We start from the raw sequence: 25,065 nt of genomic DNA, 5'->3' as shown, positions 1-25,065 counted from the left end.
TATCGGAAAAGCAGTATAAACCAAGCGCCCTCGGCAGAGTACAACATACAACCTGTGTGATTAATACAAACACATCTGTGGTCCGCAAACACTTTGGATACGTTTAAATGGCTGTTGGTGGAGGGGAAGAATCCTCACTTCTATATTTCCTGCCGTCAATGGATATCTGTGTTGATAAATTCAACGACAGGATTATAGGCTAGCTAGTATCGTCCAATATGGTTTTTAAGTTACTCAACTACAATAATGGATTTACAGGGAGGTGGGTTCGCGATAGTGATTATAATGTAGGAAAAGATGTTGAAAGTAATTTTTTGTTGTAAATTCACTATGTACGTCTGCTTCAGCGAAGGACGGTAAGTCATGGGTGAGTTCGTATTCATCAAACCCTCTTTTAACTTTGCTCACTGTAAAGGTGGTGGTTGCTTCAGCCTGAGGAGAATCCTAATTATTGTGAACCAGTTATGATAAAATGAGTGATATTGCTTCGGTATTGGCTCCCTGATGTTCAATATTTGTTTTTTGCCCCATAAAGCGGTATGTTGATGTTGGTGTAGGTTGTTTTTATTTGAGCAATCAGAAGTTCTCTATATATCGTACACTGATATCAAGTTGTTTCGTATTCACCTATGTGTATGTATTCGTGTGTATTTATCAATAAATTCCTTCATCTTATGCACATATCTTGTTTTTCTGTCGGTGTACAAATATTGAATTGCACCTTATCAAATCGGGTTACACGTTCGTCTTCTGTTATCAGCTTCTTTTCCTTTACTGTCTGTTTGAGCTAACGAATGTGCGGGATACCTGGGTTCCAAATCCGTTCTCTATCTCGACCCGTATTATTCTAATATTCACCAGAGCTACCTAAGCCAATAATTATAAACAATAGCAGGTGGGATATATATTTTGTTAACATTATCATCCTATCATAATGGGGTCAAGCGCCGGTTTCATTTTATAACGAATTAAGTAATGAAGACATCAGGAATTGTGTCTTTAAGGTCAGAACCATGGTTTGAGGGCTCTAATGGAAGTATTCATTCAATAAGCATCCCCACTTCACTACAACGGACGCTTTGTATCTTGCTTCAATCTGGATGTTTTTTCCCTAGTCAGTTTCTCGTCACAAGGATATTAGTTGAAACGACATTATGGAAATCTCACTTCTTTGTTTCACAGTGGTCAAAACCTAACGGCTTTTTCAGTCATAAATACATCACTGGCAAAGACAATGCACAATTATAGTATGGTAACTGCATAAGCAGACCTAAACATGTATGCTTCCGGCGTGATGTTCGTTGTTAAACGCAACGAAGTGAAATCTTGATATCTATTCATATTTCAAACATTATCTTTATTCTAGATAACGTGTAGTGCCGTGCTTCAATAATAATTCACTTCGATAACCGTTATTATACCAATCCTAACGGTGTATAATATCAGAAGGCAAAAGGGAAACGGCAACTACATTTTTATTGATGAATGATGCAGACTAGAAAGCTGTGGGCACATGAGCAAATGTAAGCGAGCGAAGAAAAGATGATGCATAGTGGAGATGGCCGGGAAGCCAACTCGCTATGAGCAAGCATTACTCAATATTTATAATCAGACAAAAATGAATGACAGACATATGATGAGTAAGATACGAAGGGTACATATATACGCTCATATAAAAATATAGTCAAGGTTAATAAGCGAATAATGAACAAGATCAAAATATGACTCAATGTATAAGTGAATTGGCCTGGCCAGCAACTAGAACAAAATATATGGGCTTAACATAGAAACTGATACTACAAACGGTAAATTAGGTTTTTTTAGTTTTTCGCCTAACATCCTTCTTACCATCACTGAAATAGATGGGGAAAGTCAAATTTTTATATACTTGTAAGGCTATGTTTAGTTGGAATGTTGTCTCGAAATCAGATATTGTTACGGGTTGTTAGTGCTGATCAATAACACGCGGTGAAGTCGTTAACCAGAACTCCATGTGTAAATTTCTCTACCCCACACCCATTATTTCTTAAGTAACCTAATATCATAGACATGGTCAACTGTGCGTCTGTTTCGCATTTTCAAATGTGACCTCACTTAACCTAAGCGCCTACTGGTTCGCCGTCCTCAGCTTTCACTTATCCACTGCTGTGAGTCCGAAGATAAGTCTTCAGCTAGTTTCTGTAATATATTTGCAGTGCACATGGATCAATGTATACAGGTACTAGTCCATAACACACTGTAGGGTCAGTGAAATGTCACTGAATATCGAGCAGATCATTGATCCCTGTCAAGGTCAAGGATAGTCAACGCGCATCAAAAAATATACGCCATGGACTGGTCCGCGCGGCAGTGGTTGTACTTTCACTTCTGTACTTTCGTGGTTGTACCTTAACTAATATATTCTTGTAATAACGTCCCTCGTGTTGTACAGTCTCCATAGCATCCATGGCCCCTTGTTACGTCGATGGGGGCAATCCACGTAAGGTGCTGATCGCGAGGTGTGACTTCGAAGTTAGCCTGTTCGTCACATAGTTCTCGTCTAACTCTTGCAGGCCCCCAATCATTCGACATAGACCATCAACGTTGATGTTCTACAACACCGTAAAATAAAAAATCTAAATCATACATAAACAAACCCAAACTAGATGATTGAAGCTGTAAATAGTAGGTTGAAGACAAAAATATGGATAGCAGGCAACATAATAATGGTTAGTGGGTCGAAAGTAAAGCACACGATATACAGAATGTGTGAATAGATGTGATAATTTGAAGTATTTGAATTGTAGTATAGACTAGTAATCGCAGAAATTTAATCAAGAAGTATTAGGTGAGGACGAACGAATATATTATATTTGAAATTCAAAATCAAGCAGTCATCAACACAAAGAAATCATTGGTCCATATAAACACCACTGAAGATACCATCAGTATTGTATTTTTACAACTCTTTACCAGTAGCATCTTCTATAATCTAATCGCGCCCACCCAGTTAAAATCAAAAGTCAGAAGCGAGGAGGTTGGAAGATATATTTGATGGGTTATCAATATATCGAGAAGTTACTGATCTAATCTGGCTAATGATCGTAGGAGATGTTTCCCACACCGTTCTGAAACGTGATCTGGTACGGATGCATGACTGAGCGCCTTCAGCTAAATAAGTCCACTAAAACTAATGTGATCAGCATCTAATGTCGAACACTTACAGAGCTATTGATTTTGGGGATTTATTTACAGCTACACCACAATAGATTAACCCAGGCATTTAGTAATTAAACAGTAAACTATGCAAAACGCTAATGCATAACATAGTTTCGGGATTTACTATTTGTCCAATCTTTGTTTGGATACATAAGAGACCACGCATTCTTTTGCCAGCATCGCAAACATTTCATCAGGGAATTCTAAACTTCACTTCAGTGATATATATCAACCGTAATTTAGTTACAATCATTCAAATGCTGATAGGAGATTGGGATTCAGAGCTGTGAAACCTGCTCATGTTAGTTAACAACATCACGTTTTCCGAAGAAAACCGTGAATATAATTCAGTGTACGACTTCAGAAAACATAATAGGAAAACGCACAATAACTGGTTCTCGAGATTTTTCCTATGGTATCCAAAGATATGACATCTGCTGAAGTATATCATTCACCACTACAAGTTATATAAATTTTCTCTTGGGCGGGTAGGGCCTATTATGAACTGACGGAAATACAAACCGTGTGAAGATTCTCAAAAGCCCAGTCAAAAAACCACAAATTTGGTTTCGGATATTAAAGTGTACTTAACTCAGCTCTATATTTTGAGGGGCATGAAATAACAGGTTGTACGTCCAACAGTGATGTTGTGTCTTGTCAGATGGGTTCAGTTCGACCTGCCATTAACCTTGCTCATAATTTACGTGGTAGAAAACCCCAAATATGTTATACACATAACTTATCGTTACTTGAGTATAAAATACCATCGTTGACACGCTTGTTTTCTGAAATGTACCACCACACGCGAATACACTGTGTTAAACATGACTGAGGTAATCAAAATAGATGAAGACATCCGACAGTTCATACTAGGTCCACGACTTTACTGTTCGCATGGCGTCCATCATGGATGCTCAGATGACCCATTGTAGTATGAAGTACAGCAAATCTCAACTGGCACAGAAATTACTTCCTTTCTTATTGCCCTGGAAACAAATAACTTGGCCACAAGTATGGCATACTACAAACCTCGAATCAGTGTACTCAAATATATGACCCTAACTATTTATGAATTGATGCACATAAGGTCATTCGACTGTCACACTATTACATAGCGAGCACTACATTTAGATCAGCCACCCTACAGTTCGGACCATACACGACAAATAAATCAAGAACTCACTTGTTCTAAAGCAAAGCTGAAAATTACTCGATCACACAACGATAAATGAACTAACTCCAGACCACCTATTCATGTGCCCCCACATTTTTACAATCAGCAGTTATCAGACAAAATTGTGGGTAACCAGAGTAAACAGTCGACGTACATTCTGCCAGGCCTTCTGGGTACCTTTTTCGAACTTCTAACTGCTGCAAAAACTTGCTGCCGAAATTTGGAGGAAATCGTCACATCGGTCGCATAAAACGCTTCTTCTCCCCAAACCATTAGATCTTACTTCAGTCAGCTGTTGCTCTAGGTTGTCTAATTGTTGGAAGACCCAGCGGCCTTATATTACCTTCAAACTCATGCGGCAAATATTTATGCTTTTTTCATGCGAATCCTTTGGAGTGCCATATGTTCTTGTGGTAACTTAGTCAGGTATTCCCTCATACCACACTGCGAAGTATAAAGTCATTGATTCAGTCGACGTTTTGAATAATACTTAGTATATTATTTCAGAGTCATGATAACACGCTACATACATATGTGTAAATGCACCAATTTTTCACTTTGTAATAGCCAATAGTTTGTTATCTGCGGTTACTTGCATAGACTATTTATGGTTCCAAAGTGAATTTATTTTATGCACTCATATTGGTACTTGTCAAATAATCGAACCAGAACCTTGAGCATTTCTTTATTTATTTATGTAGGTGAACATATCTTAATCCTTAATCTACGTGGTTGTCTATCTACTCGCTAATATTTCATACACGACATACTTTTATGTGCAAAATGAATTAATCATAACTAGAATAAGTTGGCTATGTGCCAACTTCATGTTGCATCTATCTATTTTCGCTTAGATGATTGTCTACGCATAATCACATCCTTAAAGTAAAAATATTTTCACTAAATTTCATATTTCGGCTTTTTGATTCTATTTTATATTAACGTGATCAGAAGGTGCACGAAGTTAAATGAGACCTACAATGCATTAACATTATTACCGTTCGATCATAATGGTGTCAACAATAAACAGTATAATTCAGTCCTTAGTAGCAACATATATATGCAGAATAAGGTTCAATAAGACCGCTTCATGAAATTATTTGACATAATGGCATACTTCGTTTGATATTAGGTAACTGATTTAAGTCCATCGAAAGCCTTGTCTGATCTTGGTTTCCTTCTTGTTTACTGTCATCATCAAAAGCTCAATCAATCTAATGTTTCCTAAAGGGGGTTTGTATCTGTTCAATCCAGTGATACAGTTTAAGGCATTATCACACTATAGCCGTTAATACTTTTATCTCATTCTTCGAGAGTAGTCTTCACAAACCTTCTTGAAATACGCAAACATGTTCTTTGAACAAACTGAAACGAAATAAGAGTAAATTAAAGCATTTATACACAAGTATTATATATGTATATATATACATTTTTGTCATATTAATTCATATTGATGCATGTCAGTTTGTAAATAAATGAGTAAATAAATAAAATTATATATATAAATTTATAAAAATAAGTAAAGGGGAAGGAAATGTACAAAATCACAAGGCTTGATGAATATGTTCGTTTTTTTTGATGAAGAATTATGAATCTTTTCATGCGTAAACTTTTCTTTCCAAAGAAATCAAAATAATGAAGAAACAAAGAGTGATTAAAAATTTAAAATAAGGTGAAAAAAGGTATGAAATTACTACTATCAGTAATAATAATTAGTAGTAGTATTTGTATGTTTTTTTGTTTAATTTTGCTATAGAATAGAAAATAAATTTATTATTCATCTGTGATGGATTTTATTCAAAAGGTTAAAGAAATTTCATCATTTTATACTATTCACAACTGTTTTTTTTGTTTTCTTTTCTTAATTCTCTATTCATTGATTAGAATAGAAATATTGATTATATGCGTGTTGAAAAAAATTGATTTTTTTTCTTATAGTTGGCAAGATGATAGTTGACCAAGTTCCATTGAAGCAAGATAGAATAGAAAAAGTTTTAAAAAAAAATTATGTAAGGGATCAAGAACAAACGAATGTTCATACAAAATGGTGAAAATCACTAAGATCACTATAATACATAATATTACAATGGTTTAATAAAACCCAATTAAGAAATACACATTCATAATACTACTACTACTACTACTAATAATAATAATAATGATAATAATGATCATTGTATTTAAAAACAATAATACGAAATTTTCTAATCATTATAATCTTGTAGAAGAATTTGAATCAGGTCTAGAATAAAATATATCCAAATAATCAGGTAAAGTGGGATTTTCTTGTCCAACAGGATAAAGTAATAATTGTTGATTGTTATTTCGTCCTAGGCTATGCACCTAAAATTAGTTTAAAAAAAACAAACAAAAAAAACAAAAATTAAATCAATACAAATGAATGCTAATCATATTTTATCGAGAAGTGATCTTAATTATTAAACCATTGTAATCTAGGGAGCACTGGTCCTAATATGGGACTTTACTAATAAATTGATTCATTTTTTAAGCAAGAACAAAAAAGTGATACGGAAATTGATCAAAAATAAGAGAGCGTTAGGGACTTGGTTTTGATATAGTGAGGGATTCACTGTCAAATGTTTATTATGGGATCTAAAGAAACGACTTAAAAATCTCGTCTATTCTGATATTAGTGAATAAACTATACATAGTTAGCTCGAAGCAGATTATTATGTGGTGTATCCTACTTAATGTTGACAGATATATGCAGTGTGTAACACTAATAAGAAGTGGAATGCCAGTCAAAAGAGGATTGAGAAGGTTGAACTGAAAAGAACCGAAAGGAAAACAGAGAGGAAGTGAAATAAAAACAGAATTGGCAGAATCATGAAGGATGATAAGAACAAATAATGGAAGATGTGCAAATGAGATGTTTAATATATGGTTTCCATAAATTACAAAGACGATCCGTAATTCTGAACAGGATAATAAATTTGTGTCCCTACCAATCCTTCGTTCACTTCAATTAAACTACTGATTGAAAATGATGTTATTACAAGGTAGTTTTTAAGTCTATTGATATACAAAGATTATGAGTAATATTCAGTTAACTGTTACAGTTCCGCTTTTTCTTGTTTACTCTTGTATCTGTTCCGACTTTCCGACTGATTTATTTGTGACCATACAAATTAAAACAAAACATCTTTTACTATATTTGAGCATTTCAAATGACAATTGATTTTATATACGACTAGACCGATAGTCAGCATCTCAAAGTAGCAAATAATACATTTCGAATTCACCACATTCATATTACTCAAGATAAAGGTTGTAATTTTACTTGAAAACAATGAAAATCAACTTACAGAATAAAATTTCACAAGATCTCTTAAATCGGTGAATTGTTCAGGATTTGCAACACCATACAATTGATAAGTACTCTTCGTTGTATTACGTGAACCAGAATTAGTTTGTTTCACTGCAATCACTGATACAAGGAAATGATTGCAATAGGATGATGTAAATAAGCTGATGACATAACCTAAAAATGATTCATTCAAATGTAGAAGGAAACTGCCATTTTTATCACTTTTAGTGAGTAGACGTTCAGCTTGTTCACGAGAAAGAAATCCTAATAAAGAGAATTGGAGATAAGTGATCTATTTTAATCGGATGAAATAATAATTAGAAATAATGAAGCAACTCTCTACATTATATGAATCAAACCGTTAACAGATTGCTTTTAAGTTTTTCAATAATTGTTCAATATTTTACAATTTTTTTCTTTCCTATGTAAAATATAATCTACGAATTATTTTACGTAAAACATACCTGGACAAAATATTAAGAGATCATGATTGGGGTTATCATCAACGTTTTAGTGTTCATTAAGTATATCTTACAAAAGATTTTGGTGATTTTCTCATTCATTTAGTGGATGAGGATGTAGTTTTCATAATAAATTTCATTCCAACCCCTAAATATTCCCATATTTTTTGTTTCGTCATCCGGGATCTCGGGATCTAAGCAGTTGTGAATAACTGAAGCTGCTTAAAATAAAACGTCTAATTAAAACTACAATTCACTAAGCACCACTGATCCACTAAATCAACACAAAAATGTCTGAATACCCTAAGCACAACACAACTTTTGAATACGGAAAACATTTCGGAAAATCTCAGCATGATACTGTTAGTAAACACCTAGATATTTTGTAAAATTTTATTTTAGTTTGCATCTTGTAAAAACAAAAAAGTGGTTGTAATGATTCTCACGGAGCAAATATCAAAAATTTCAGAGAATGACGATGAATATCAACTGATTATCTTTGAAATACCTTTCAATATGTATTTTTTCTACCATTCACAAGTTAACTGGATATGCGATGGAAATTTGTTGTAATATTGAATATATTGTGCTACATATCCTTTACTATGAACAAGTTACATAGTACCGGATAAAACCATCAGTATTACTCTTATTACTATTGCTATTTTATTTATTTTTCTGACTTTTAATGTGTGGGACAAACAAAAGTGAAGGACCAATGTCCATTTAACTTAATTATTATTCACGAAACAAGAATGTATTCACTTTGCTTAAATAAATAGGTTTTAGTGTGTTACTTGGTCAACTGTGATTTAGCCGGATTGTAGAAAACACGGGGCCAATTATCTTTACTAGCATAAAAAATAATCGGAGCAGAAAATAATGACGGATGTTGCTTAGTCCAAACAATTAAAATGATAATTGACTGCAATATTTAGCTTAACTAATAAAGTTTTATTAAAAAATATCTAATCTGCTGATAATAATACAAGGACTACCGAGTAAAGGAGTTGAATATTTACTTACAGAAGTAGAGAAACAGTTAGATATAGGTATGTATTCCTATGTTTTAGAACCTAACGAAGTTGGATAGTTGATAGATACGTTTAAAAACACAATTGAAACGCTGTGTGGTACTAAACTACAAATAAGGATTGCATGATAATGAAACATAACCTCTAGGCAATGATACTAGTCAAACTGACTCTCAATTTTTTTTATTTACGATCAGGTAATTCATTCAAGTTTCAAAAGACGACGTCAGGAAAGTATTTTATTCAAATAAAAATCTCATGTAATTGTAATCATTAGTTGACGTCGCAAAGTATTTGGTAAAATTTTTACAAGCAATAAATTCATTGACTAACTAAACGACTAACCGTGGAACCATTCAGGTACACGTGAAAATGTCAACGATGATAAATTTGGACTAAAGCCAGTAATTGGTAGACCAAAGTCCACAAGTAAACGTGCAGCTTCATAGCTTTCAAACCATTTGTAAACTTTAGTTTTAGGATCCTCTTGAATTATATTGTTAATTTTACGTGAAGTTCTAACATCTGGTGTCCAAAACGCAGGTCGTGGAAATATTGATGGAGGTGAATTAGTTGTACTAAATGTTGGATTTAAAGTATCTGTAAAATGAAAATAGCTTTGAAGTAAAACAGCAAAAATTTATGACTGTGCAAAGAAAAAACTATAGTTTGTGAATTAAAAAATGGTTTTTAAATAGAAGTTACCTGTTACGTGGATTGATTTTAGATAGACTGTCAAAGAAAACCAGAAAGCATGTAAAAATATTTCATTCTGGTATGTGATTACTTAAAAGGGCGAAACTACGACTTTACAATCTACTGAATCTATAGTTATTCGGTCTCTGAATGATGTAGATTCGTAGTAAACACTACGTACAAATCAAACTAATTTTCATGAAACTTTCAATCATGAAGTAAACCACAACTCAATAGTATTGTTTTAGAATATCTGTTAAGATTCAGGTGTTGAGGAGTATTCAAGAGATTTCTTGTTTATTTTATTTTGGTTTTTGATCAACAGTTCTGATTCATAACCTGAAGAACTCTAAACTTTTATTTGGTCACAGGTTTATATGATGTTATCATCCAATTAATACCCTTAATTTATCACCTTTGTGAATATATGGTATCGTGGTTATCGCGCGACATGAAAGTCGTGGGATTAATTTTGAGTGGGTTCATGAATGCATACTGCTGAAGAGTCTAGTACTGGAATGAAATGCTCCTTAATTCATAATACTTCGTCAATGGGTTTTAATCTATTATGATGAATGATCTTAATCAGATCCATTTTAATAAATTGATTGCCTCTTATTACTGTTTTTATTTTAGCTTTCAACATGATTAATTAACTAATTTTCTACTTGTCTACGCTTAATGTTGAATGTTTGTTCACCATACTGAATGTACATTGATGGCTTAAGCATACTTTTAGAAATATAGGATAGAAATGTATATCACTGTCTTCCATGAATAGTTTAAGATGGTCTTTTCACTTTATGTAACTAGATGAAAGTTTTATAATTCTTATGGATTCCTATGGATTACAAGACATGGAGAAGACGGTACTAAATGATTCCTGTAACTGAAGTCCACATGAAATGAATCGAATTGACTTTAGTAATTATGTATCTTTCAAGCATTTTGGTGCTTTATACATTAACGCAACATCAATAAAAAATACTCAACGATACGTTTAACATGGTGTTTGAGTTGTTCTGGTTTGATCAATCTGTCTATCGGAAAAGTATAGTGTACATATTTAACAAATTAATAATATTTTGAAGAAACAAACAACTTACGACTATTATCAGTATAGTTGGAATGCTGTTGTAGTGATGATAAATTATTATTATTATTATTATTCAGTGTTATTCTTTGTTGTGATTGTTGATGATTTATCAATGAGGATGGTTGTTTTTTCTCTTGTCTTGATTGTTGTGGTTCAGGTTGTTTGGTAAAACTTGTCTTTATTATATAATCTGATGGATTGGACGAAAATGTAATCGATGAAGATATTTTATCTAATTCTGATGTTGATGATGAAAATGATGGATCGATCTGACCATAATTTTGATGTGACAAATTATAGGGATTATTTAATAAACTAATTCGATTAAAATGGCTTTTTGTGATGGATGAGTTTGTATTATCCATTACAGAACTAGGTGGAGTTCTTTCATTTATATGATGATTTTGATGATATGGTGCTGGTGATACACTGGTTGGTGTTGTTACTGGAGGACTACTTAATGGACTTCTGGTTAATACAAAACGTTTCAGTGTCTTATTTGTTGTTGTTATTGTTGACAATGGCATTGCATCATCAATGGATACATCACTTCCTTGGTTCGTTGTATTAGAAGGGTCAGTGAGAATAGTAATGGTACTATTATTGCTATTGTTAGGACGATTATGCGTTGTGAATTCAAATGCATTCTTGGATTCATAGGAATTCTTGAGATTCATACTATTGTTATTAATTCGTTTATTATTGTTTAATTGTTTATCTAAATCTAAATAATAATTTCGATTATTACTAACAATACTGCTAGTATTACTGTTAATACTACTACTAACATCGATATTGTTATGATCAGAATTAGTTGTTCTCATTATAATATTATTAGTATCGACATACCTATTATTACTATTATCATTATTATCATAAGGTGTAGTAGTTTTCATAATTACAGAAGTATTATTACGATTATTATTGGATATACATACAATAAGAGTGTCAGTATTATCGGATTCTTGATGTTTATAATCATTTCTATGCATATTTATATCGATATTATTATTCTTGAACTGTGTGATTTCCTCTTGATTGTCCACTTGTACTCCTCTACCTCCACCTTTTCGTTGTACATCAATTCTGGCATTATTATTATTACTATTATTACTATGAAAGTCGTTCGATTGAGAATATAAATTAAGGGTAGTTTCAATCTCTGGCGAATAAAAATGATTTGGTTGTGTAACATTTTTTGTCATGGTTGCAACTGTTTCATTTGTGATTATTGGAGCACTACTATTATTGATTTTTTTAAAAGAATTCTGATTATTTTCATTATCTTGTACAAAAGATTTGATAATGGATATATATTGTCCATTTGTTTGACTTTGAATATTCTTATTATTATGATCATTATTGATTTTATTATTATTATTGTTATTATTATTATTATCAATGATATTGTGACAATTTTGACAATGTCCATTCATAGTAGGAACATTACAACTTGTAGTATTATCATTATAGTTTATAGTATTAGATAAAGATGGGATAAAATGATTATTCGTCTGTTGATTTAAGTTTAATTTTCGTTTGAATGGTGTAGGAGATAAAATAAAGGTATGATCAATATAATTATTATTAATGTTATTATTATTACTACTATTATTACCAATGTTTCGATAATTGTTATTCAATGGAGATATAGAATTATTATTACCAATACTTAATACATCTGAAATACTAGAATCAATTGTTTTACTAGCTGTGTTTATAGATGAATTTGTTGGTGCCGTAGTTGAAGAAAAAGAATAAGATGATGAATCATAAGTGTATGATGCAGAATCATATTCTGAAACAGATGAATCAAATGATCCTTGAATTAAATTTGGTTGAATTAGGCGTACATTATTTTCATGACGCTGTTTATAGGAATAAGTAAAACAAGCGTACACGATTAAAACATGACGAACTGAATGGTTTTTGTTGTCAATAAAGATAAAAATCTAGTAAGTTAATCTGATTTATACCATTTCTAGTTAGAATCTGAGCTAGTCTGTTGTTAGTATTCAGAACTGAAATTCAATCAACTTTGTTGGTGTGTGAATCCTATTCTGATTGCCTTGATGTTGTCATTTTTTTTCGTAAGCTATGTAGAATACATAGATTATGCATAGCTGCGAAATGAAGAAAGAACGTTTTGTAATGTTTAGAACACATCAGCTAGATTCATCTACTGCATCTGAGTGTAACTATAAACATCAACATTATGGTTCAAGTATATCCAAGTGGCAGTTTACAAACTAGAAAAAACGCGCGTCCTGAATTCCACCTCGAGCCACTATGTATATTTAGGTTTTTCTTGTGTCTGTAATTATGAAGTTTGTTGACCACTAGATACCTGAAGTCACGCCACTCAGCTATATCTGCGAAATTCATTCAAAATTGGTCCTCGGATAGAATGATATTCTTTACTGCTTAGTATCCAATAGTTTTGTAATTTAATTTATATATATATATATATATATATATATACATACATATATATATATATAATTAAAACTAAATTTTTAGTCTACAAACTTCAAGAGTTCATTTTTAATGCCTTTTGTACAGGTCTACAAAATCAAGAAATGATTTGCCGTATTTTCGGATTTTGCCAGCAGAGAAACTGAGGATGCACATTTCACCCTATTTGAAACTACATAGTCATAGTATTCAATCTCAAACTAATACGAGGACACATTCAAAGTGATTTTGAGTACTGTTTGCAGTGTGTGTGGTGTCACTAATTTCCTGTTTCCTAAACCATAAAATGACACTTTTTTTGTGAAACCTGAAAATAGAACAGTGATATTGATAGATTTGGAGAGTGACTAAAGTGCTCAACGGACAAATACTTGATATCAAACAGATATGAGCTTTTTACTAGTAGTTACAAATGTACTAGATCCCTACTTTAAAAACCTTAGCTAAAGAGACCAAAATCAGTAGCTTTATGACAATCATTTTTTGTTAGAAAATAAACATGAGCACAATACAACAGGAGAAATTAAAAGCATACAAGGAAAAATGTAAATATTTGTATTGATATTGAATTTATTTATTTCAACTATATCAGTCATCCGTCCTCAACTATAATTTTCTTATTTATCTTCATGATGAATATTTAGGCCCTTAACGATAAGATTATCACTAGTTTCCCTGGGTAAAAAAAGACTTTCTAATATTTTTGTTTATTCTACCTCTCTTTCACCACATCTACAGAAATCTATTATCATTATTATTATTTAAATTATGTGCATCCCGAAAAATAAGTATATATATTTGCGATTGCACAGCTTTGAAAATGAGTCCGCCGAAAACAGAACTCTTCTCTGAACCAGTCTTTCTCATTTTATGTAACTAACCGTAACTAAATTAACGCTTATCTTCAAACAAATGGATGATGAGAGACAAAACAATTGAACAAACAAGTCTTACATTTTTCATGACTAAAATATTACAGTTGTGTATAAAATATTGAACATAAACTCTGATTATAAACAATCAGGTTGCAAAGCTACAATAACCATTTATCCTCTGACTAATATTTATTGTAATTCTTATACAACATTTGGTAAGTTACTAGTTAGAAGTTGTCATGGTCCTGTGCAAACGCCTTGATATTACTATTGTGTTTGAGATATTTATTATGTAGCTTAGTTCGTGGGACTGGTCTTAGTTGGACAACTATTGAAAAACAGGAAGCATTGGACAACCGTTTTATCATAGTATGAAACTCTTTAGCAGCGGGTATCCAGTACTCCACAAAGGATCGTACCCAGAATCTTCAAGTGCTATAATGAGCCCATAATCTTTAGATCAGTTAGTCATCACTCAATGGTTTATGGTGTTAACCTTAATCATTTCTGAATGTTGTGCAAATATCTTCATATTCGTCTGGCGTATAACCATCTCAAACTCAACACATTTGAACTCCACTAGTCACGTCTACTCATCAGATATCCAGAAACACTCAATGAAGTTAGTTACTAGTGAGTACAATATCGTGAAATGGTTGACGAGAGGTACGCACTCTGTCAGATGTTAGCTCAGTATTTAAAGGCCACGTGCTCAGCATGGTACCTGAAGGTCCTGCGTCTCGTTCCGGTGGAATTGTGAATGCATACTGTCGAAGAGTCTTTTACTAAGACAAAAAAACTACCCGCTGTTCCCTGTCTACCAATGCATGTCTCACTTAGGTTGGTTTTTGATATCAACAACGTTCATTAATCTTCACAATCATGCGTACTGTTAAAAATATTGAAGTTGTACAAAATAAAATATCATAAATTTCTTTTCAACTGGTCTTTCTGAAGAGTATTTCAAGTGTAATGACTATAAAACTTCATGAACTGATAATTTATGAAATTGCAAACTAACTGAAAAAATGAAATACAATCTAATTGAGATCTATTATAATCTAATCATGTTTACAGTGATTGGTTAACATCAGTGTAAAATGAAAGAAGTTAAAGTAAGGAATTGATGTTTTGCATCATTTGATAAAAAATGGCACTAAATATTGATTGTCATCTTGTACAGGAATTGTATTACTTTCTAAATAAACTAAAGTATGATTTATATATTTATACGCAGGTTGTCGAAATGAAACAGTTTAAGTTAGTCTGTAGTAAACCGCGTAGAACCCGCGTATATGTGCATTTGTTAAAATTTCCACACTCCATATAATCATAATGAAAGTAAACTACCTAGAAAAATGCTAGAGTAGCTAAAGCGCTAATAGTATGAATGGAAGTGGAAAGCATTAGACATAATCGAAGAGGAAAACATTAATTCAGGGGATAGGAAGCATAATCGTGAAAATCCAGATCTAAGAGGATCGAAAAACTGAATGAATCTGTTCTATTATGAGTGTTGATGAATTATGTCATCTAATATCACTAACAATCCGTCATGATGATCAGATGAACACTAATTAGGTATTCAGTACTTAATATTCGACTCAGTCCAACAGACTGAGTCATACTGATGCCACGTCCTGGCTTGGTTATATCTAGTTTTCTTTCAGCCCTCTCCTATACCAGCAAACTCGAGTGTAAATATAAAGAATGAAATGATTATATTTCAGATTATTAATAAGGGTGTGTGTTTTTCTTATGTTCATATTATGTTTATGATTGGATTCGGTCATTAAACTTTGGAGTACAGGCTTTTTAAGAGAATGACTCTGTATTTACCTTTAGTTCATTAAATTTTTGGATAGTGGCTAGTAGCTAGGTGGTCATAGGTAGTTGGTAGGAAATCCTGGTTAATCTTTGTTTTGCGTCAGCTAATACTTGTCAACAAGGGGTACTTCATGATCTTGAGGAAACTGGTGCTCTCTGGCGAATTCAATCCCGTATTACCCAGCTTCAAAGTCTGAGAAGTTACTACTGAGTTTATCGAGTAGCAATTGCCTCCTGTTGATCTAAATTACTTAGGACTGATAAAGAACCCAGTAGTGATCAATGACACTTATTTCTAGTCAGTTAAGTTAGCAACGGGACTCAAGACGCTATGTCACAATAACTTCAAAGTAAATATTCAGTGTTCCACTATAAGCAAATATGCAAAATTATAGCAGAACAATAAAGTATCGAAATTAATTTAAACTTCTACGAAAACATTTATTACCTGTTTATCATCTCTATATGTCATAATTGCATTATCTGTTGAATATGATACATTAGTTGTATTATTTGCAACTGAACAGCTATTTATAGTATTAGTTAATGTCGTTGTTGAAAATGTTACATTTGTTGTAAAAATTGACTTTACTGTTGTTGGTGTTGTTATCGCTGTGGTTGTTGTCGTTGCTATTGTTGTCTTCGTTGGTGTTGTGCTGTCGGCAGTGATCGTTGAATCCATACCGTTTGGTTCTGAAGACTTTGTTGTTGACTCAAATTCTCTAATAAGAACAATTGATTTTGATGAAATATTTGGTGCAGTCTCCAATGATCTGCAGCCATCAGAGCTAAATTTCAAGCAAAAAATAAAATGATATTAGAAGAGGTATATAACAACCTTTTTATAGAATAGGTTCATAATTAATAATTCTTATGAGTTCACCTTCAATACTGAATAATCCTACTGATTTAAGTATTCGTGATTACGATAATTGACCATAGCTAATCAGTTAAACATACACAAATAAGTTCACCTGCTCATATGGAACAAGTCAATAAGGTATTTTGTTAAAACATCTTCTACTCATTGCTTACCTTTCGTAGAAGAACTGGATAAGGGACGTTTAGGTTAAGCTTTTGATATCAGACAAAATAAGAAATTAATTTAATAAAATGATTAATTATTTCATTTGTTATCGATATCTCTTATCATACCCATATGCCTAGTGTCAGTAATTGAAAGATTACCACTTATTATATTAATAGATTTTTATAAACATATGGAAAAAGTTTTCATATTCCTTAATCTAAAAGTTCTACAATTTTACACAGATTTTAGAAAAAATAAGGTAGTTTGATGGTAGTAGTATTATTAAAAGATTTGAATTCGGTGTGAAATTCAATGTTCATAGTATAATTAGACAGTAAACATTTGTTTGATTATGTTCAGATGCCAATTTTGTTTATAATACATAAGTGATTAATTTAATTTGCCAAAATTATTTATCTTATAAAGAAAGACTAACACCTGAAGTTATACACATCCTCTACAATTCAAATAATATAAATGGATGAGATGATGGAGGATAATTATACGTACACCTCGGAAGTTATTGATCTATAAATTAGGAGATATATTGTCTGTAAATGCTATATTCATTTTTACCAAAGTCATTGTGTTCATTAACAACAGAATACACTTACTTGTTTAGTTAATTCTTATAATTGTATGTAGTTCATACTACTATTGATTAATTTAGTAGTATGTAAACCAATAACTACTTATTTTACAACACATTAACATATTCTGATAAACTCGTTATTTTTAATTTTACACCTAATTTCAAGCATAGTATGATCATGAACAGTAAAACCTGAAGCAAACCAACGGGTAAAATTTCAAAAGTGTTTTATTTAAGTAGTTAAGATTTCTATGAACATAATTTGATCTCTACAAAAGTGATCGCTTACTAAGTTATAATTTTTAAATTCATGTTTAATGTAACATTACTGTTAACTACGTGACTGATCTGATTTTTTACGTACCACCACAAGGTTATTTTACTCATATTTACTATTAGGTTTAGAAATGAATAATTTACACTTGATCGTAGCTAGGAGTAGCCTTCTCTGACTGTTTTATTATCGCAAAAAGGTACACACATATTCATGTCATTTTCACATGGTGGACGACTTTCACAACATATATCTCATAAAATTACTGTAAAGAAAGTGAACACGATTGGACAAGTGTATAATATAGTTTTGTTAGTAAACTTTATATATTCTTTGATAATACCGATTTTGATTATTTCCCTGAAGATGCTCATACCAGTTTGCTGGGTGAAATTTTAAAAGTATTTAAATTCCTGTCACTGAGATTATTTCACATTTGATCTTCATACGACATCTATTTAATAAGTGCAGAACTTCCGTCAAACTATTAGTTTATATTTCAACGCATGTTTATGTAAATAGTTTATTTAATGTGGTGTTTTTAACCGAATCTCAATCTTGATGGAAACTTAAACAAATGAAGTGGAGTTGATGTCGTTCAGTCAACAAAACTTGTTACAACTAAATAGCCGATGTAATTACTGTACTCGCATCAATAAGTAACTGCAAATTAAGAATGGTTAAAAGAGCACTTGAGAGATGAAAAATGCTTAAACATAAATCGATCAATTGAAACTCAGTTGTCTGACAGTAACACACCTAAAGGTCTTTGATTTAATTATCAGAGAGGTCGTGTGTACACACTGGTGATGAGTCTCATGCTAGAATGAAGTAGCTGTTCAATCCCCCTTGATCTTCCGTCGTTGTATTACTGAAATCTTAGTTTAGAGTGTAATTTTAACAAAGCATTTTATCTCAACTCCAATCTTTTATCATAATTGTGCTTTTCATAATAAATATCTGGCCTAATAAGACCGGATATGTTCAAAATCAACCTCTGGGAACGATTTTACCCAGTTGGAATAAAGTTCATCTTGGGAATTATATTTCAATGTTTAACACCAACACATCATATAAAAAGTAACCTGACCAAAGGTGATGGATAGGACATAGTGAAGATAAAAAATAACTGTTAACCTCATCCTATATATCCGTGTTTTGTGTATACCAAACTAACTTTTGAAATACCTCATACTATATTAATGTAAATTTATTGATATTACCGTGTGATTGTTAGTCAACCTTTGACTTTTAATCTATTCACATGTAAATCATGAATTTACAACAGAAAACAGCTTGGATCCCATTAAAACAATGGTTTATTGCAAAGTTTTGCACGTTTTTCAGTGATACTTTCATTAGAAAATTAAAGAAAAGAAGCTAAGATTTATAAATACATACACAGATATTATCATATAATTATTAATTTAAAAAGTCAACTTCCTAAAATAAGTATGAATAATTAATAACTTTAAACTTTGAAAGGACAATGTTTATTTGGATTAAAAAGCTTCATAAAAAAACTAGTAACAAACTAAAGGGTTTATTTTATGGACTGATCTTAGATAAACATTGAAAATATGAAAGCTCTGGATGAATTTTAGTATGAACATAAGGCAGTTACTGAACAATAGCATTGGAAAATAACCAAGAAAATTTCTTCATTTTTGTTATGTACTCTACTTCAGAGGTAAGTTTTTCACATTTCATTTTCTATCATATTCAACACAAACAACTATCATTTCACACCGTAGTAACAGTGACTTATGTACTCAACTTAAGGTCTATATTGTCTTTTGCAGACTTATAAGTCATACGTGTTATACTATGTCAATTGAGATAGCTGAATGAGAGGACTCAAGTTTGTATCTAATGGCTTAAATCAAGACAGTCTAATCTGCAAGCCAACACTTTATTAAGACTAAACATAACCGACCAAAACACATTTTATTTAGTGTAATCATTTGTCCGTTATATAGTACGCCGTCATAGAGAAAAGTATAAAAATGTCTACAGCAAAAACATCCGTACAGATATCGAATATTACGATTACACTATTTACCTAGGCCTATAGTGTCATTAATTAAAATCATTTGGTAACCTTTAAAAGCAATAGATCCTAGTAACTTAGATCAGTTCTCATCGGAAGAAATGAAGTCATCTAGACAACTATTGAGAACTTTGAAACAAAGAATGGCTACTTCGTCCAACTGAAGAAATCTGTAATTGTTAAAAGCCAAAGGAGAACGGAGCAAAACGTTTTTGTGTCTTTAAGTAAGCAAAATATTTTTAAACCATTGAGTTAGAAATCACTGGTTAGTATCTACAACTTCAGCTAATTTTACGTTTTTAAGCATACCGTTATCCTCAACTCGTCATTATAAGCTTAAGAATTTTTCTGCAATCTATTTACTAGTGAAAGTGTATATCTTCATTGTCGGTACTAAGGACTACGACCAATCTTCTCAGAATATATATATGCTAATGATGACTGATCAGTCGTAGACCTTAACAATCACAACGGGAAGGTATGAACATGTATGAATACCCGTTGGAAAAGCTTAAAGCTGAAAGCCTTATTTTTATTAACCTGTATTTTGTCTTTACAAATAGAGGAGGAGCATAAGCCGCCCATCAGCATTCTCCATACAACCCTGTCTTAGACAATCCTTTCAGTTCTTTCCAGTTAACCTTCATCCTTTTCATATCTGCTTCTATTTCACGACGTAATGTGTCCTTTGGCCTTCCTCTTTTCCGTTTTCTTCCATGATTCCAAGCTAGAGCTTGCCTCGTGATGCAGTTTGATGATTTCTAAGTGTATGTCCTATCCACTTCCAACGTCTTTTCCCGATTCCGCCTTCAACTGAAGGCTGGTTTGTCCTCTTCCACAGTTGGCTATTGCTGATGGTGTCCGGTCAATGGACGTCGAGTATCTTGTGTAGACAACTATTCATAAATACTTATACCTTAATGAAGCGCCTCATAATCAATGAAGTTGATGTATAGTGACGAATTCCACTCAATTGATTGTTCCACGATGATATGCAGTGCTGCAATTGGGTCTATGAACGACCGATCCTCACGGAATCCAGCCTGTTGATCTCGAAGTTGGGCGTCTCTTAAGCCTTTAATCCGGTTCAGCAACACTTTGGAAACCTTTCCTTATACCTATAGTAGTGTTACTAATCTGTAGTTCTCACATTTGCTCAGATCTCCTTCCTTTTTTATCTTGATGAGGTATCCTTTTTTCCAGTCCGTCGGAACTTGTCCCTCCTCCCAAATCTCCCTGAATGGATCGTGGAGCATGTTTGCAGTTACTCCAATGCCTGACTTCAGTGCTTCTGCTGGTATATTGTCAGGTTCTGCTACTTTCCCGCTCTTGATTTGTCTGATGGCTGTCTTGATTTCTTCGATCGTTGTTGGAGTGACATCTATAGGAAGGTTTGTGTGTGCTGCTTCGATGTCCAGTGGATTCAATGGAGCTGGCCTATTCAGCAGTTCCTCGAAGTATTCTACCCATCTTTTTCTCTGTTCTTGAGTCTCTGTGATTGTCTTCCCTTCTTTGTCTTTGACTGGTCTCTCCAGGTTGTTATATCTCCCTGCTAGTTTCTTCGTTGTATCATATAGTTGTTTCATATTCCCTTCTCTTGCAGCTTTTTCCGCCGTTGTTGCTAGTGTCTCCACGTATTTCTGCTTGTTGTCTTTAATGCTCTTCATCACTTCCTTGTTTGCTCCTGCGTACTCTGCTTGTGCCTCGACTTTCTCTGCTCGTGTTTGACTGTTGTCAATTGCTCTTTTCTTGTTCTTCCTTTCTTCAATCTTGTCCAGGGTTCCCATAGAGATCCATTCGTTATGATGGTGCTTCTTGCGATCCAGAACCTCCTGACGCGTCGAAGTTAATGCCATTTTGATCGCTTTCCCGTTGTCCTCCATCGTAATTTCTTGTTCTTTCAGCAGATCCTGTTAAGCTTGGAAACTGTTGTTGAGAGTTATCTTGAATTGGTTGAATTTGTTAGTATCTCGAATGATGGCTGTATTGAACCTCTGTGATGCTGTTTCCCCAGTTGTCCAGTGTTTCTTTAGCTTCAGTCTCATCTTGGCCACAACCAGCCAGTGGTGATCTGAAGCTATGTCAGCTCCTCTCTTTGTTCTCACATCTCCTATTGTCCTTCAGAATGTTTTGTTGATACAAATATGATCTATTTGATTCTCTGTGGCGTGGTCTGGCGAGATCCATGTAGCTTTGTGTATGCGCTTGTGTAGGAATATTGTGCCGCCTATAACCAATTTGTTTAATGCACATAGATTTGCAAGTCTCTCCCCATTTTCATTTCTCTCTTCCAGTCCATGTCGTCCCATTATATCTTCATATCCTGTGTTGTCTATTCCGACTTTAGCGTTTATATCCTATGCAGGATGGGGTTGCCGACTCCATGCTCAACCCTCCTCCTCTACCCGGGCTTGGGACTTGCAGCAACTCTAGAAGAGCTACAGGCAAAGTTCTTTACAACTGAATCAAGGTTTAATTGTGGCAAATCGCTTCACTATCATTTTTATAGAACTGATTAACTTTTATTCATATAAACAGAACGTCAAAATTATGTCAGCTGGTTTTCTTTTTTGCAACCAAAAATATGAATGTAAATAATGTTTGAATGTAACTAGATATTGAGACTTAAATAATTCCAACTTTTAGCTCGGGAAACTGGCACGAGATTCTTTAGAAAATGATCAAAGTCAAAATAATCAAAATTCGCCTTGCAAAACACTGAAGTTATTTGAATTGTAACCACTGAAATTAATGAAAATATAATTTTTGGATATAAAATGCCTTTCGTATTATTATTATTATCGTTATTGATGTTTTTGTAAATATGACACTTTTCTTTGACGACATTCCTCTATGTATTGATGAATTTCAATTATTTGAAGGGAATTTTAGTAAGAGTCCCTAAAATTCTGGGGAAAAAGCTATCAAAGATAAAATTAACACATGTCGGGTGTCAGACGGCTATCACCAGTAAAAACGGATGTTCGGGTAATATAGAAAATTGAATGAAGTTAAAAATACAGACCATTGAAATATAAGTTAGTGTTTCGCATGTTAAGAGCTTGGTCTGTTACCGGAAAGTTCTTGGTTGCATCCAAGGTAGGGCCATGTGTACACACTCTAAAACAAAATATTTGATCAAAATTAGTTGGTTTCCAATACCTGTCTATATAAATTTATCTATTGGTGTGAACCATATTTAAATAACGCTTTATTTGGATATTAGCCGAAACATACGATAACCGTTAAACAATTCACAGGACAGATCCACATAACACTCTGAATATAAGTATTTATATGTATTTATTAATACATAAACAGCTAAAACGACATGGATTACCACGAATAACATTTTATTTATCATTTGGAAACTCATAACACTACAAGTACTTTAATGTGTCACATATTTTAAATAATAACTCATATTAACACATCAAAGAAAATGTGAAACTGCATTAATGCACAACCATAATTCGTATTTCATAATCAGTTACGTTTTTCAAAGGGTGAGTATTATAAAGCACACCAGTCAATGCGTAATTAATAGAACAAAAGGGTTCCAAATTCTTACCACTGATGAAATTATTTTTATGTTGCCGTCTAATGACGTCAAAAAAGGATACTATATTATATGGTCATGAGAGAGCACACTTTTAAGAATTCTTGAATTACACCGAAATAACTTTTCAGTCTGATTTGATTATTCATGAAATCTTAAATGAAAGTTCATCATAAAATTGGCTTTGTATATATTTTATGAAATAATCACAGAATTCTTTATAATTCTTTGATTTGATTTTTTAAAAAAAAACTTGTATACATAATAGTTTGTATGAAATGAGTTGTTTGTTCGAATGTATATTGATCTTTTAGGGTACAATTTTTATTTACGTAATCATAATAAATAAATTGTTTAAATCTTAATACCAGGTGAAAAAAATTCACATGTTTTCAAACAACAAGTGAAAATAGTATCTGAGCTATTTAACTGCGTTCCCGCAACGCAATATACAGAATTGTAAAAAAAATTAATTATATTCCGGTATTCTTCATAATAGCAAGAGTAGTAGAAGAAAAAACGTAATGAAATATTCAGTCACTTAGTCATTATCAGTGTAGAGCATGACACAAGTGAATTGACTTAAATTCGAATACCACAATAAAAAAAAATACTAAGTGAAGTTAACAAGATGAAGTCTAATAGAATTAAAATGAGCATTAAAATTATGATTTGAAATGACGGAATAAATATGTATGTATGGATGGATATTGGAACTTAAGGTGTAGAGTAAAATAAAAAAAGAATGAATCTAGAGTATTGCAAGTGTTTCTGATTCATATCACCCAATGTATTCAATTATTGATAGTGGTTATATCTTGGATACCAATCACGTGGTCTAAATAGACTAAAAGACCTCAGACAGATAGTTAGTGGCTTTATGAACTAGTGTCACTTGACATTTTGGTTCCATTTTATCATTTTTCAAACTTACTCTTACAATAACTTTGAGAAGGAGATATAGAAGAGGATTCAAATTCATATGTAGAAAAAACCCAACATGTTTGATAAGAAAATAAACCATAATTCAATATTGCTTCTAATATCTTCAAGATTTGATTTTAACTAGTTTTATGAACAATCATAAGAACTTAAACTGCCTGAAATCAATAATAGAAAACAAATATGACAAATAATTTACATACCTGTAACCTAATCTAGAAATATTTAATTGTTAAGCAACAGATACATTCATACTTTAGTAAGATATATTGAATAACTAGGTTAGCATCAAATGAATAACATTGAAAACTATATGCTACCAGATCTTATGTGAAATAAATTATAATAATCATTTAACATACAAATAATCTACATGAAATGTGTATAATATCAATCATTTTAATACAATTGCCTTGTATTTATGAAATCTATCTAAATATAATTAAATCTATGC

The 25,065-nt window shown here is 32.5% G+C and overlaps 1 protein-coding gene across 1 annotated transcript; it reads right to left on the bottom strand.

Annotated features, from left to right (window-relative positions):
* Positions 1–6,583: 6,583 nt before the first annotated feature.
* Positions 6,584–16,636, bottom strand: Smp_138850 (putative sh2a; the record flags this gene model as incomplete). Its single annotated transcript, XM_018798047.1, has 5 exons — positions 6,584–6,715; positions 7,699–7,964; positions 9,541–9,795; positions 12,654–12,855; positions 16,613–16,636. 5 exons carry the CDS (start codon positions 16,634–16,636, stop codon positions 6,584–6,586), a joined length of 879 nt encoding a protein of 292 aa, XP_018653027.1.
* Between the last annotated feature and the right edge of the window lie 8,429 nt (positions 16,637–25,065).

This window comes from Schistosoma mansoni, chromosome 6 (assembly GCF_000237925.1).
Source record: "Schistosoma mansoni strain Puerto Rico chromosome 6, complete genome".
In the NCBI taxonomy this organism is placed as follows: Eukaryota; Metazoa; Platyhelminthes; class Trematoda; order Strigeidida; family Schistosomatidae; genus Schistosoma; species Schistosoma mansoni.
Note: the sequence above shows the minus strand (reverse complement) of the source record. Positions and strands in the feature narration are given on the sequence as shown.